Source organism: Periophthalmus magnuspinnatus, chromosome 22 (genome assembly GCF_009829125.3).
Source record: "Periophthalmus magnuspinnatus isolate fPerMag1 chromosome 22, fPerMag1.2.pri, whole genome shotgun sequence".
NCBI lineage: Eukaryota > Metazoa > Chordata > Actinopteri > Gobiiformes > Gobiidae > Periophthalmus > Periophthalmus magnuspinnatus.
Genome location: NC_047147.1, coordinates 28,677,470 through 28,691,115, shown reverse-complemented (window position 1 = coordinate 28,691,115; position 13,646 = coordinate 28,677,470). Strand labels below are relative to the sequence as shown.

General features: G+C 41.4%; 1 protein-coding gene across 1 annotated transcript in view; it reads left to right on the top strand.

Moving 5' to 3' along the window:
* LOC117390306 (phospholipid phosphatase 2-like) overlaps positions 1-12,521 on the top strand; it is a 42,436-nt gene extending 29,915 nt beyond the window's left edge. The window contains exons 2-6 of the mRNA XM_033988012.2: positions 4,721-4,872; positions 6,312-6,574; positions 9,675-9,732; positions 10,197-10,373; positions 12,341-12,521. Of these exons, the coding sequence (XP_033843903.1) occupies positions 4,721-4,872; positions 6,312-6,574; positions 9,675-9,732; positions 10,197-10,373; positions 12,341-12,490 (800 nt within the window). The 3' untranslated portion in view covers positions 12,491-12,521. The remainder of the gene's footprint in view (positions 1-4,720; positions 4,873-6,311; positions 6,575-9,674; positions 9,733-10,196; positions 10,374-12,340) is intronic.
* Positions 12,522-13,646: the final 1,125 nt, after the last annotated feature.

The following is a 13,646-nucleotide window of genomic DNA, read 5'->3' as shown; positions in this document are numbered from 1 at the left end:
TACAGTGTTGTAGTACAGTATTGTAGTACAGTATAGTAGTACAGTATTGTAGTACAGTATAGTAGTACAGTATTGTAGTACAGTGTTGTAGTACAGTGTTGTAGTACAGTGTTGTAGTACAGTATAGTAGTACAGTATTGTAGTACAGTGTTGTAGTACAGTGTTGTAGTACAGTGTTGTAGTACAGTGTTGTAGTACAGTATAGTAGTACAGTATTGTAGTACAGTGTTGTAGTACAGTGTTGTAGTACAGTATAGTAGTACAGTATTGTAGTACAGTGTTGTAGTACAGTATAGTAGTACAGTGTTGTAGTACAGTATTGTAGTACAGTATTGTAGTACAGTGTTGTAGTACAGTGTTGTAGTACAGTGTTGTAGTACAGTATAGTAGTACAGTGTTGTAGTACAGTGTTGTAGTACAGTGTTGTAGTACAGTGTTGTAGTACAGTATTGTAGTACAGTATAGTAGTACAGTATTGTAGTACAGTATAGTAGTACAGTATTGTAGTACAGTGTTGTAGTACAGTGTTGTAGTACAGTGTTGTAGTACAGTATTGTAGTACAGTGTTGTAGTACAGTGTTGTAGTACAGTATAGTAGTACAGTGTTGTAGTACAGTGTTGTAGTACAGTGTTGTAGTACAGTGTTGTAGTACAGTATTGTAGTACAGTATAGTAGTACAGTATTGTAGTACAGTATAGTAGTACAGTATTGTAGTACAGTGTTGTAGTACAGTGTTGTAGTACAGTATTGTAGTACAGTGTTGTAGTACAGTATTGTAGTACAGTGTTGTAGTACAGTGTTGTAGTACAGTGTTGTAGTACAGTGTTGTAGTACAGTATAGTAGTACAGTATTGTAGTACAGTGTTGTAGTACAGTGTTGTAGTACAGTATAGTAGTACAGTGTTGTAGTACAGTATAGTAGTACAGTATTGTAGTACAGTGTTGTAGTACAGTGTTGTAGTACAGTATTGTAGTACAGTGTTGTAGTACAGTATTGTAGTACAGTGTTGTAGTACAGTGTTGTAGTACAGTGTTGTAGTACAGTGTTGTAGTACAGTATAGTAGTACAGTATTGTAGTACAGTGTTGTAGTACAGTGTTGTAGTACAGTATAGTAGTACAGTGTTGTAGTACAGTATAGTAGTACAGTATTGTAGTACAGTGTTGTAGTACAGTGTTGTAGTACAGTATAGTAGTACAGTGTTGTAGTACAGTATAGTAGTACAGTATTGTAGTACATATACATATAGTTGCAGACTGAGGAGCAGCAGTGGCTCTGTCTTTGTTCGACTCTGTTTAATCTCATGTTTCTCTCTCATTGTCATGTTTTTGTGTAGTTGTGCGTCTTATGTGTCGTCGTGTCAAACTCTCCGTCCTGACTCTGAGTTTTGTGTTTGTGAAACGTCTCAATGGTTTTACCAAATAAATACACGAGTCTCAGACGAGCTCTTTTCATTTGATTTAGTAAAAGTAAAAAGCCTGAACCTCGATTCTGATGAGTCCTAACAAATATAATGAGCAACATTTTCTTTATTAAAGCTGCATTATGGAACATTTCTGGTGGACGGTCCATCACCATGGAGATGTTAAAGTTTTTCCTGGAATGTTCCACAGCGTCAGTCTATGGAGCTTGTTTTTGCTTAAATATTGTAGTTTTACTGCTGAAACTCCCTGAGAACATGCATCCTCACCGAGAGGATCGCCTCTCCACAGATCTGACCTTGTTACTGGCTTGTCACCATGGAAATAGATCTGTTTAATGTTATACAGTGGAACATTTTAGGCAAAAAAATTAAATTTACATGGCAACAAGAGTTGACAGGACTCCTCCTTGAGCCTGACGACCTCCTTTATGTCCAGTGTCCACCACCGGGTTCAGGGTGACACGCCGCAGACCTTAGACCAGCTGTGCAGCCACGAGCGGACGCATCGACATCAGAGGAGAGAACATGGTCCACTCAGAGTCCATGTCCTCGGCCTCTGGGACCTGGGAGAAGATCTCCTGGAGGTGTGAGTTGAAGACCCCCCTGACGCTCCAGATGTTCCCAGCAGATCCTCACGATGCACTTGGGCCTGTTGGGTCTGTCCTTCCTCCTCCACCAACAGATCCAACTCTCCACCAGGTGGTGCTCTACAGCTCTGCCCCTCTCTTCACCAGAGTGTCCAAGACACACGGCCGGAGGTCAGATGACACGACAACAAAGTCGATCATCGACCTCTGACCTGGAGTGTCCTGGTGCCTCGTGCACTGATGGACCTTGTGCTGGAACATGGAGTTTGTTATGGACAAACTGTGACTCGCTCAGAAGAACAACAACAGAACACCTCCCAGGGAGTCCGAGAAGGAGTCCCCAGGAGGCACTACACATCTGTGAGAGACCTGTCCCAAAGGCGCAGGGACGTGACCCTCTCGTTTACCGGGGTTCTCCCCAACATGGTCAGAGGAATGGAGAGTCCAGCCCCTCTCCAGGAGTTGGGTTCCAGAGCCCAGACTGTGTGTGGAGGTGAGGCCGAGGAGGGTCACACTCAACCTCCAGCTCCTCCCCCCAGTCAGGAGACATTCCATGTCCCCAGAGACAGTCTCCAGGTCGTTGAGGCCCCGCCCTCTCTGCACCGCCCCTCATGGCTCCTCCCCCCGGTGGTGGGTCCACAAGAGGACGGCCCCATGTCGTTCCTTTGGGCTGAACCTGGCCGAGCCCCGTGGGGGGTGCCCCGTGGCCGCCCCAGGCCTGGCTCCAGGGTGGGGCCAGTACTTTTACTTTGTTACATTCACCACTGCCTTTGTATTTATAGTTTTAGTGAGTGACATTTCTTGAAAACAGGAAAAACTATTTCAGTCGTTTGTTTTGTTCAGCTCAGTGTGTGTTTAGATTTAAGAGACACTTTTATGTCATCTGCTCCTTTAAACATCAGAGTTTATAAAAAACAATTACACACGAAACTCTGAGACCAGAGAGAGAGAGGACTGTACACACGTGTGTAGAGTCACATGTACACACGTGTGTGTACAGACCCCACACAGGTGTGTGTGCTGATGCTGCAGTGACACTGAGACAAACACACATTTTGAATGAAGTTGTTGCTCGTGTGTACTACACAGAGATGTACTTGGATACTTGGATATTTGTAAAGTACAGTGTGAGCCACAGTGTGTTGTGCGTGTTCTGACTTGTCACTGGTGTGTGTGAGGTGTGCGTCTGTGTGAACCACATCCTGGGGTCACAGGGTCGTTGCCGCGGCGACAGGAGGGTCGAGCAACGTCTGTGAGTTTAGCTGTTTCCTGAAGATTTGTGTCCAGAGAAAAGATCAAATATTTAGAGAAGAAACTGAAAAAGAAAAGAAATAAAGACACACAGAAAATACACAAAAACAACTTTATACAACGCACAAAGAGATTAGAGTACTGTTAATGATTCAATAAAGTAAACAAACCAGCAGTAGCAGCAGTAGTAGTAGTAGTAGTAGTAGTAGTAGTAGTAGCAGCAGCAGCAGTAGTAGTAGTAGTAGTAGTAGTAGTAGTAGTAGTAGTAGTAGTAGCAGCAGTAGTAGTAGTAGTAGTAGCAGCAGCAGCAGCAGCAGTAGTAGTAGTAGTAGTAGTAGTAGTAGTAGTAGTAGTAGTAGTAGTAGTAGTAGCAGTAGTAGTAGTAGTAGTAGTAGTAGTAGTAATGGCGTGGAGCAGAAAGTACAGATGCTGCTCTCAAATTCTGTGAAGTAAAAAGAAAAAGTATCAGCTTTAAAATGTACTTAAGTAAAGTACAGATACCTGAAATGAGTACAGTACTTTAGTACTTTTACTTTGTAGTAAACAGCTGGAGTCGCCCTGAGACTCAGACTTTTCTCAGTGAGTTTAAAAAAACAAATGCAGGTAAATATATAACATTAAATTTATAATGTTTATATTATTTATATATATATATATATATATATATATATATATATATATATATATATATATATATATATATATATATATATATATATATATATATATATATATTATCAGTAAATAAACTGATAAATATTTTAAACTGTCGATTCACTTCAGCTACAAACTTTCCGCTCTGTCACTTCTGTGTCATTGACTTTAACCTGTATCTGTCTCTTTAAATCAGTGTAGATGTGACTCACACAGGCCTGTGTCGTGTGTGCGTTCAGTCGTTGTGTTACAGTTACACAACATGTGCGGTTTGAACTACACAGGTGAATAAAGAGGGTTCAAACTGTCAAAAAGTCAAGTTTTTGTTTTTGTTTTACTCAAATGATGCAAAATCTGACATAACTTTTGTGGTGGGGAGGGGGGTCCACTACATGTTTGTCTCTGTGAGGATGTAGGACAAATAACTTAGACAGTTAAATGTCATAATGTTAATACTGTTAAAGACAAACATATTATACAAAAGAAAAGCTGGTTAAAGTGAGTTGTGTTTTGTTTCTTGAGTGTTTCAATGATCCTTTTTTTCTCTGTGCTGCACCTTGTGATGTCACAGGGTGGTGGGCTCCTCCTTCAAGATTTGCTCCTTTGTTTTTAGTCTCTGCACTTTTACTTTTCTGATGCTCTTCAAAATACGCCCACAGTTCCCTCGACACTGTCCTCTGTGGAAACAGTATTTACATAAACATTTTGTCACTTTTAAACTTAACTTGATCAAATATTCCTGTAGTAAAAGTAAAAGTATGACGTTCGCTGTGTCTTTAAAAGTGTATTTCTGTGTGTTTTCAGCCGCTCTGCCGTCGGTCATACTGACCATCGTCTTTACTCCGTATCAGAGGGGAATCTACTGCGACGACGCCAGCATCAGTTACCCGTACAGACGAGACACCATCTCACACGGCGGCATGGCGGCCGTCACCATCACCTGCTCCATCGTCATCGTAAGAATCTGCACTTTAGAGTTTATTAAAACTGAGGAATGTTCCACCTTGTGATGTCATCATGTGATACAGGAAGTGCTCCACTGTGTTTTTAAACTCCACCTTCACTAGAATCATCTGGATCATTTCAGTCCTGGAGTTTTCTCTTATCTCGACTGAACTAAAGGTAAAAGGAGGAGGAACTTGAAAACTACCACTTGATGACATCACAAGGTGGAACGTCGCATTTTGATCTTTGTAGATGTTACAGACGAATAATAAAGTGACTCAAACATGTGAATGAAACAAAACACAACTCCAGGTCTGATTTTGAGGAGGATCTGCGTTAAAAGAGCCACTTTTGCATAATTTAGGACATTTAAATGAACAATTGCAATTAAAAAATATTGCCCATGTCCCACATTATAAATGAGCATTAATTAAAGGTGCACTGCGTAACTTTTCTGATCGAGGGGACGCCGTCTGCTTGACTTAAGCCGCAGTCACAGAGCCTGCATTTCAAAGTATGAAAAAAATAAAAACAATAACACCCAAATTGTCAAATAATACTAGATAATTAGAAGTTTAAAGTCATACTGTGGAACATCCAATGCAGGTAAAACGATTGCATCTCCATGGTGATAAGAAGGTGGTGTATCCTCCAACATGAGAGTTACATACGGCTCCTTTACCTTTACCTGTGTCTGCAAATAAAAGACGCTGAAAGATAATATATTTATTTATTTATATATTTATTTGACAGGGACAATCAGACACAGTTACAACATGAACATTGCAGCTGATGTGATGCAGACAGAGTTTATAGTCAGAGTTCATTCTCAACTCCCGTCCCTGGTTGAGCTTCTCCACAATTCACTAATATGCAAAATATATTAAAACACCTGCCCCTTAAAATAGTTACATCAGTGCACAAAAATACAGTCAACACTCACACGTTCTCTCACTCACCAACTGTCATACGACTTATTTACAAGTGGGGACAGTTTTGACTCATTTTGGTCCAGTTCTTAACCCTAGAGCTGAACATTTTCAACTCAGAAATGTTTTTTATTTCAGTGGGCAGTGAGTTCCACAGTTTGCAGCTCTGATATGAAAAGGCGGACTGTCCAAAAGAGGTTCTGCGTTGTGGGATTTTACAGTTCTTGTTTATGGTGCCTCTTGTCGCTCTGGTGCTGTTTAGTCTTTGTATTTTACTATTTTTATATATTTATTACACATTTCAGTCACAACAGTTTTTTCATAATAGATTCAAATTAATATATTTCTTATTTTTATTATTAAATTATATATGTATTTATTTATTTGTGTATGTGCATTTATTTATTTGTGTGCATTTATATATTTTTTGTGTATTTATTTAATTGGGTACGTGTATTTATTTATTTGTGTACATATTCACATCATATTCTCCCACGTTTCACACTGTGTGTTTTCCTCAGATCACCACGGGCGAGGCGTACCTCGTCTACGCCAACCGTCTTCGCTCCAACTCTCAGTTTAACCAGTATCTTTGTGCGCTTTATAAAATCGTGGGCACGTTCCTGTTCGGGGGCTCGGTCAGTCAGTCCCTCACAGACTTGGCCAAGTTCACCATCGGACGTCCCAGGCCAAACTTCCTGTCCGTGTGCGCCCCCACAGTTTGTAACGGGTACATGCTCCAGATCAACTGCACCGGAAACCCCCGGAACGTCACGGAGTCCAGGTGAGACTGTGTGTTTACGTTATATACTTTTACTCAAATTATATTTAAAGACCTAAAGCTGCTTTATGGAACTTTTCTGCTGCTGTTTGTCTTCATGGAGACGCCTGCCAGAGTTCACAGTATGACTTTAAAACAGATGTGCACTGGTCCTGGTTTATCTCATCTTTTTTTACACTATTCTCTCTGTTTTTGTCTGTAAACCCCTCACCACACACTTTATACACTTTTCTCACACAGGCGTTAACATTTTCTCACATTTCTCTCTCGTTTAAACTCTCTCAAAGTTCAAACCTTCGTAGGCGTCTTTGTCGGTGCAGAACGTTTCATCGACATTGTGGGTTTTGTCGGGGAGAAAACAAATTGCAAACGTACAGCACTTCAGAGTCACACTGAGATCCAACGTTTATGTAAATTTGTCTGAACACATTCTGTACTGGACAGGAGACACGGCACGGAGGAGACTGATGGACAATGGTCTACAGTCCAACAGCCAATCAGGACGCACGACACAATGGTCTACAGTCCAACAGCCAATCAGGACGCACGACACAATGCACGTTCAGACACTGTAAAAAGAGTGAAAGATGAACAGTGATGTAGTGAGGGACTGTAAAGTCTTTTTATTGCTCAAAAATGACTTTGAATTGATGCATAACCATTGTTAGCAGACTTGCCCCTCCACAGATCTGACTTGGTGTCGTAATGGCTGGTGTGAGGACCAGATAGTGCAGAACTCAGGGCAGATTTACAGTTTGTGAAAATAAGACAAGAGTTCATTAATCCAAGAGGGAGCGAGCCGGGGTCCGGGAGTACGTCTAAGTGAGCCGGAGCAGAGGGCGAGGACAGGACCGGGGCGAGGACAGGACCGGGGCGAGGACAGGACCGGGGCGAGGACAGGACCGGGGCGAGGACAGGACCGGGGCGAGGACAGGACCGGGGCGAGGACAGGACCGGGAACGAAGCCAGAGAGAGCCGAGCAGGAGTAGTCCAAGGAGCGGGAGACGAGGAGCAAGCCGGAGCCACAGATTAGACGAGGAGGTGAAGACAAGGCCTGGACTGTACCGGAGCTGGAGCGCAGAGTCAGGAGCAGAACCAAAGACCAGGAGCAGAACCAGAGACCAGGAGCAGAACCAGAGACCAGGAGTAGAACCAGAGACCAGGAGTAGAACCAGAGACCAGGAGCAGAACCAGAGACCAGGAGCAGGAGCAGGGACGAGCGAGAGAGCAGGAATCTGAGGAGTAGCAAGAATCCAGTCGGCATCAAAAATAGAGAACCAGAAATACAAAAAACAGAGCTGGAGCATTCACATGGACACGAGGATCGATCTGGCACCGAGTGTCTGAAGCTCGTCCATCTTATGCTCCGCAGCAGGTGGAGGTGATTGTGCTGATGTCCTCCAGGTGCGTGTGGGAGGAGCCAGGAACTCCGCCCCGCTCCAGACTCAGGTGTGGGAGAGACACAGGGAGACACAGGAGGCAGATGATGTGTGCGTCAGGACACTCGGAGACAGATAAATGTCCCACTGTGGACTCAGAGTAGATCGTCACTGTATTTAATTCTCCTCATTGAAAAGGACTTTGGAAAGGAGCTGATCTGGAACAAAAATACAGTTTGTTTTGTTTCAAAAGGTTAAATCCTAAATTCTAAAATGAATCATGTTGACTTTCTGGGTCATGGTTGTGTTAAGGTGCAGTTGTGTTTCAGACGTGGGGCAGGGCCATAAACTCTGACAGTTTCTCTGTTTATGATCCACAAACACTTCAGCGTCTCTTTGTTTGGGACTCGCTCCACAGACCTGCCTCGTACTGTAAATGTGCCGTATCCTGTAAATCTAACATGTGGTTGAATAAAGAAACAGCTCCTGAATCTGAAAAGTTCACTTTTGTTTTTACAGACAGATAATCCTCTGAACTCTGCTCCAGTTTTAGTTTCATTTGGCTCGACTCAGTGATATTAAAGTTAAACCAGATCAACGAGATGGACAGAAAAGTCCAGACTTCAGACGTGTGTCCAGTTTAAACTTTAATGTGTTTCAGCTTCACGTTACAGGCGACATTTTGAGGACTTTTGACCTGATATTCTGTTTATAATGTTTAAAGAGACAATTTTTACACAGTTTTCTGATCTGTGTGATAATGTCCCTCGTCACATAGACCTGCAGATTTACACTCTGTTCCACCTTGTGATGTCATCATGTGATACAGGAAGTGCTCCACTGTGTTTTTAAACTCCACACACCTTCATTCTCTCTGTTTTTGATGTGTTCAACTGGTTTAGTCCTGGTTTAGTCCCGGTTTAGTGCCGGTATAGTCCCGGTTTAGTCCCGGTTTAGTCCCGGTATAGTCCTGGTTTAGTCCTGGTATAGTCCTGGTTTAGTCCTGGTTTAGTCCTGGTTTAGTCCTGGTATAGTCCTGGTATAGTCCTGGTTTAGTCCTGGTTTAGTCCTGGTTTAGTCCTGGTTTAGTCCTGGTATAGTCCTGGTATAGTCCTGGTATAGTCCTGGTTTAGTCCTGGTTTAGTCCTGGTTTAGTCCTGGTATAGTCCTGGTATAGTCCTGGTTTAGTCCTGGTTTAGTCCTGGTTTAGTCCTGGTTTAGTCCTGGTGTAGTCCTGGTGTAGTCCTGGTGTAGTCCTGGTATAGTCCTGGTTTAGTCCTGGTTTAGTCCTGGTATAGTCCTGGTATAGTCCTGGTTTAGTCCTGGTTTAGTCCTGGTTTAGTCCTGGTTTAGTCCTGGTTTAGTCCTGGTTTAGTTCTGATGTTACAGACTAATAATAAAGTGTGACTCAAACATGTTTTTGAGGAGGTGCTGTCTCGTGGATTAAAGCTACAACAGGCAGTTTTGTGTATCACATGACCTTTAGTTACTATGGCAACAGCCCTTTACTCTCATCATCCTGGCAGGAGTCTGGATGAGGAGTCTGGGAATTTTTGGATGTTGTGACTTGAGCTCACACTGTTTGAATCTGTTTGAATAACAGTTTTTTGTGTGTTTTGTGTGTGTTTTGTTTGTGTTTTGTGTGTGTTTTGTGTGTGTTTTGTGTGTGTTTTGTTTGTGTTTTGTGTGTGTTTTGTGTGTGTTTTGTGTGTGTTTTGTTGCAGGTTGTCGTTTTACTCCGGTCACTCGTCCTTCGGGATGTACTGTATGCTCTTTCTGGCGGTGAGTGTGAGTCGTGTTTACATAAGTCCAGGCGTCAGTGTTTACTTTAAACATATCACTGCTGTAAAAATACACACTGCACAATGACCGGAAGACGACACATTTAACTTCAGAGTCTCAAACACGGCTCCTGTTTACGCTCAAACTGTTTTAAGACTTTTATTTAGCTTTGGGATTTTAGTTTGAACATTTTCAGTGACGTCTCTTTTTGGAGAAGTAGACGAGGAGATAATTTTACTTCTAATCCAGTAAAGTTCTCTCCTCGTGTCTGTGCAGACGTCTCTCAAACAGGGAGGTGTTTTCAGACGTCCCAGATGGAGGAGTGTGACGTCATGTACGACCACACAAATCTGGAGTTTTTGTGATCACATTTTTAAGAGAAAAATAAATGAATGAATAGAATATATAGTATTAAAATGTGTATAAAAGCCGTGGTAAATAATAACACGTTGTCCCGTCCTCAGTTGTACGTCCAGGCTCGGGTCCAGGGGAAATGGACTCGTTTGGTTCGTCCCACGATTCAGTTTTTCTTGGTGATGTTTGCGGTTTACGTGGGCTACACCCGAGTGTCCGACTACAAACACCACTGGAGCGACGTGCTGGTGGGACTCCTGCAGGGGGCGCTCATCGCCATCCTCACCGTGAGTCAAAGCAGAGAATTACAAACCTCTGTCTGCTTTTATATGACATTTATATAACATTTATATAACATTTATGTAACATTTATATAACATTTATATAACATATGACACATTTATACGACACATTTACTAAAAGGTAAGAAAAGTGTTTATTAAAAAGTTGTTGTTTTTTTTTACTGCCCAAAAACATTTATTCACATTTATATTTACTCTACAGATGATATATTTACTAAATAATCCACATATGTTGAACCTGATCATTTTTGTCTTAAATCACTGAGTTCACACTTGAATTCTGGGTTTGATCCTGATTTGAGAAAAATCAGGACGATTTAAAGACTCGGGCTGATCCTGGTTTAGTCCTGGTTTAGTTTAGTTTCAGTTTGTATAAATGTGTAAATGCTTCTTTACTATAATTCTCTCTCTCTATATAAATTTTTTGTCTTTTCATTTTTCAAGATCAGCCGCTAATTTATAAACAATAGAATTATATATTTTCTAGTGTCTTGTTTCTCCAAGATGAAAGAAAAGAAAGAGAAAGAAACTGAAGCATAAAGCACAATGTGTAGTGTTTGTGTGTGTGTTGTGTTATTTTGTGTGTGTTGTGTATGTGTGTCGTGTAGTGTTTGTGTTGTGTAGTGTTTGTGTTGTGTAGTGTTTGTGTTGTGTAGTGTTTGTGTTGTGTAGTGTTGTGTAGTGTTTGTGTAGTGTGTGTACATTTATCAGTGTCACATTCAGGAGGAAATAAAGTCCAGTTTGAAACGAGCTCTGAGTTTGACATCACCACATTCTGTGGTTCTATTTTTGAAGCAGGTGAAGTGTCTGCTTCAGCTTCTGCGTCTGCTTCAGTTTCCTGTTATGGACATTTACAGAACATTTTCCACTAAAAATAAAATCACCACGGCAACAGATCAAATGTTTCATGATTGAACCTCGTCACAATGACATCATCAGATTATTATTGTAGATTTATCCTGGAAATTTATCATGAACCAGATTATTATAGACGCACAATGTCACACACACTTACACACACACACATACATACATACACACACATACATACATACATACATACATACACACAAATACATACATACATACACACACATACATACACACACATACATACACATACATACATACACACACATACATACACACACATACATACATACATACACACACATACATACACACACATACATACACATACATACATACACATACATACACACACATACATACACATACATACATACACATACATACATACACACACATACATACACATACATACATACACACACATACATACACACACATACATACACATACATACATACATACATACATACATACATACACACACATACATACATACATACACACATACATACACACACATACATACACACACATACATACATACATACACACACATACATACACACACATACATACACATACATACATACACATACATACACACACATACATACACATACATACATACACATACATACATACACACACATACATACACACACATACACACACATACATACACACACATACATACACATACATACATACATACATACATACATACACACACATACATACATACATACACACATACATACACACACATACATACACATACATACATACACACACATACATACACACACATACATACATACATACACACACATACATACATACACACACATACATACACATACATACATACATACACATACATACACACACATACATACACACACATACATACACATACATACATACATACATACACACATACATACATACACACAGACACACACACACACACACATATTAAACTGGTTTGTTTCTTTCACTCTGTGCAGATTTTTCATGACCTTCTTCTTCTTCTTTCTCTTCTTCTTCTTCTTCTTCTTCGTCTTCTTCTTCTTCTTCAGGTTCGATACGTGTCTGACTTCTTCAAACAGCGCCCCCCTCTGTGCACCGAGACCAACACAACTGAAGTGGATCATTTGGACAATAAAGGCAATCCAGCTCCTCCAGACTCACAACACAGAAACCACTACAACTACACCGGCCCCGTATGAACCCCACCCTCCTGAACCCCACCCTCCTGAACCCCACCCTCCTGAGACCCACCCTCCTGAACCCCACCCTCCTGAGACCCACCCTCCTGAACCCCACCCTCCTGAGACCCACCCTCCTGCACCAGCCGTGTACTCCACACAGCCACAGTATTGTATTTAATATCTGAACTGTACATGCAACAATAAACAGGACTATGACAAGATTCAACTGAACTACAAGGTTAGACCAAGGAGCAAGCTAAATCAGGACTAAACCAGGACTAAACCAGGACTAAACCAGGACTAAACCAGGACTAAACCAGGACTAAACCAGGACTAAACCAGGACTAAACCAGGACTAAACCAGGACTAAACAACTAAACCAGGACTAAACCAGGACTAAACCAGGACTAAACCAGGACTAAACCAGGACTAAACAACTAAACCAGGACTAAACCAGGACTAAACCAGGACTAAACCAGGACTAAACCAGGACTAAACAACTAAACCAGGACTAAACCAGGACTAAACCAGGACTAAACAACTAAACCAGGACTAAACCAGGACTAAACCAGGACTAAACCAGGACTAAACCAGGACTAAACAACTAAACCAGGACTAAACCAGGACTAAACCAGGACTAAACCAGGACTAAACAACTAAACCAGGACTAAACCAGGACTAAACCAGGACTAAACAACTAAACCAGGACTAAACCAGGACTAAACCAGGACTAAACCAGGACTAAACCAGGACTAAACAACTAAACCAGGACTAAACCAGGACTAAACCAGGACTAAACAACTAAACCAGGACTAAACCAGGACTAAACCAGGACTAAACCAGGACTAAACCAGGACTAAACAACTAAACCAGGACTAAACCAGGACTAAACCAGGACTAAACCAGGACTAAACCAGGACTAAACAACTAAACCAGGACTAAACCAGGACTAAACCAGGACTAAACAACTAAACCAGGACTAAACCAGGACTAAACCAGGACTAAACCAGGACTAAACCAGGACTAAACAACTAAACCAGGACTAAACCAGGACTAAACCAGGACTAAACCAGGACTAAACAACTAAACCAGGACTAAACCAGGACTAAACCAGGACTAAACAACTAAACCAGGACTAAACCAGGACTAAACCAGGACTAAACCAGGACTAAAC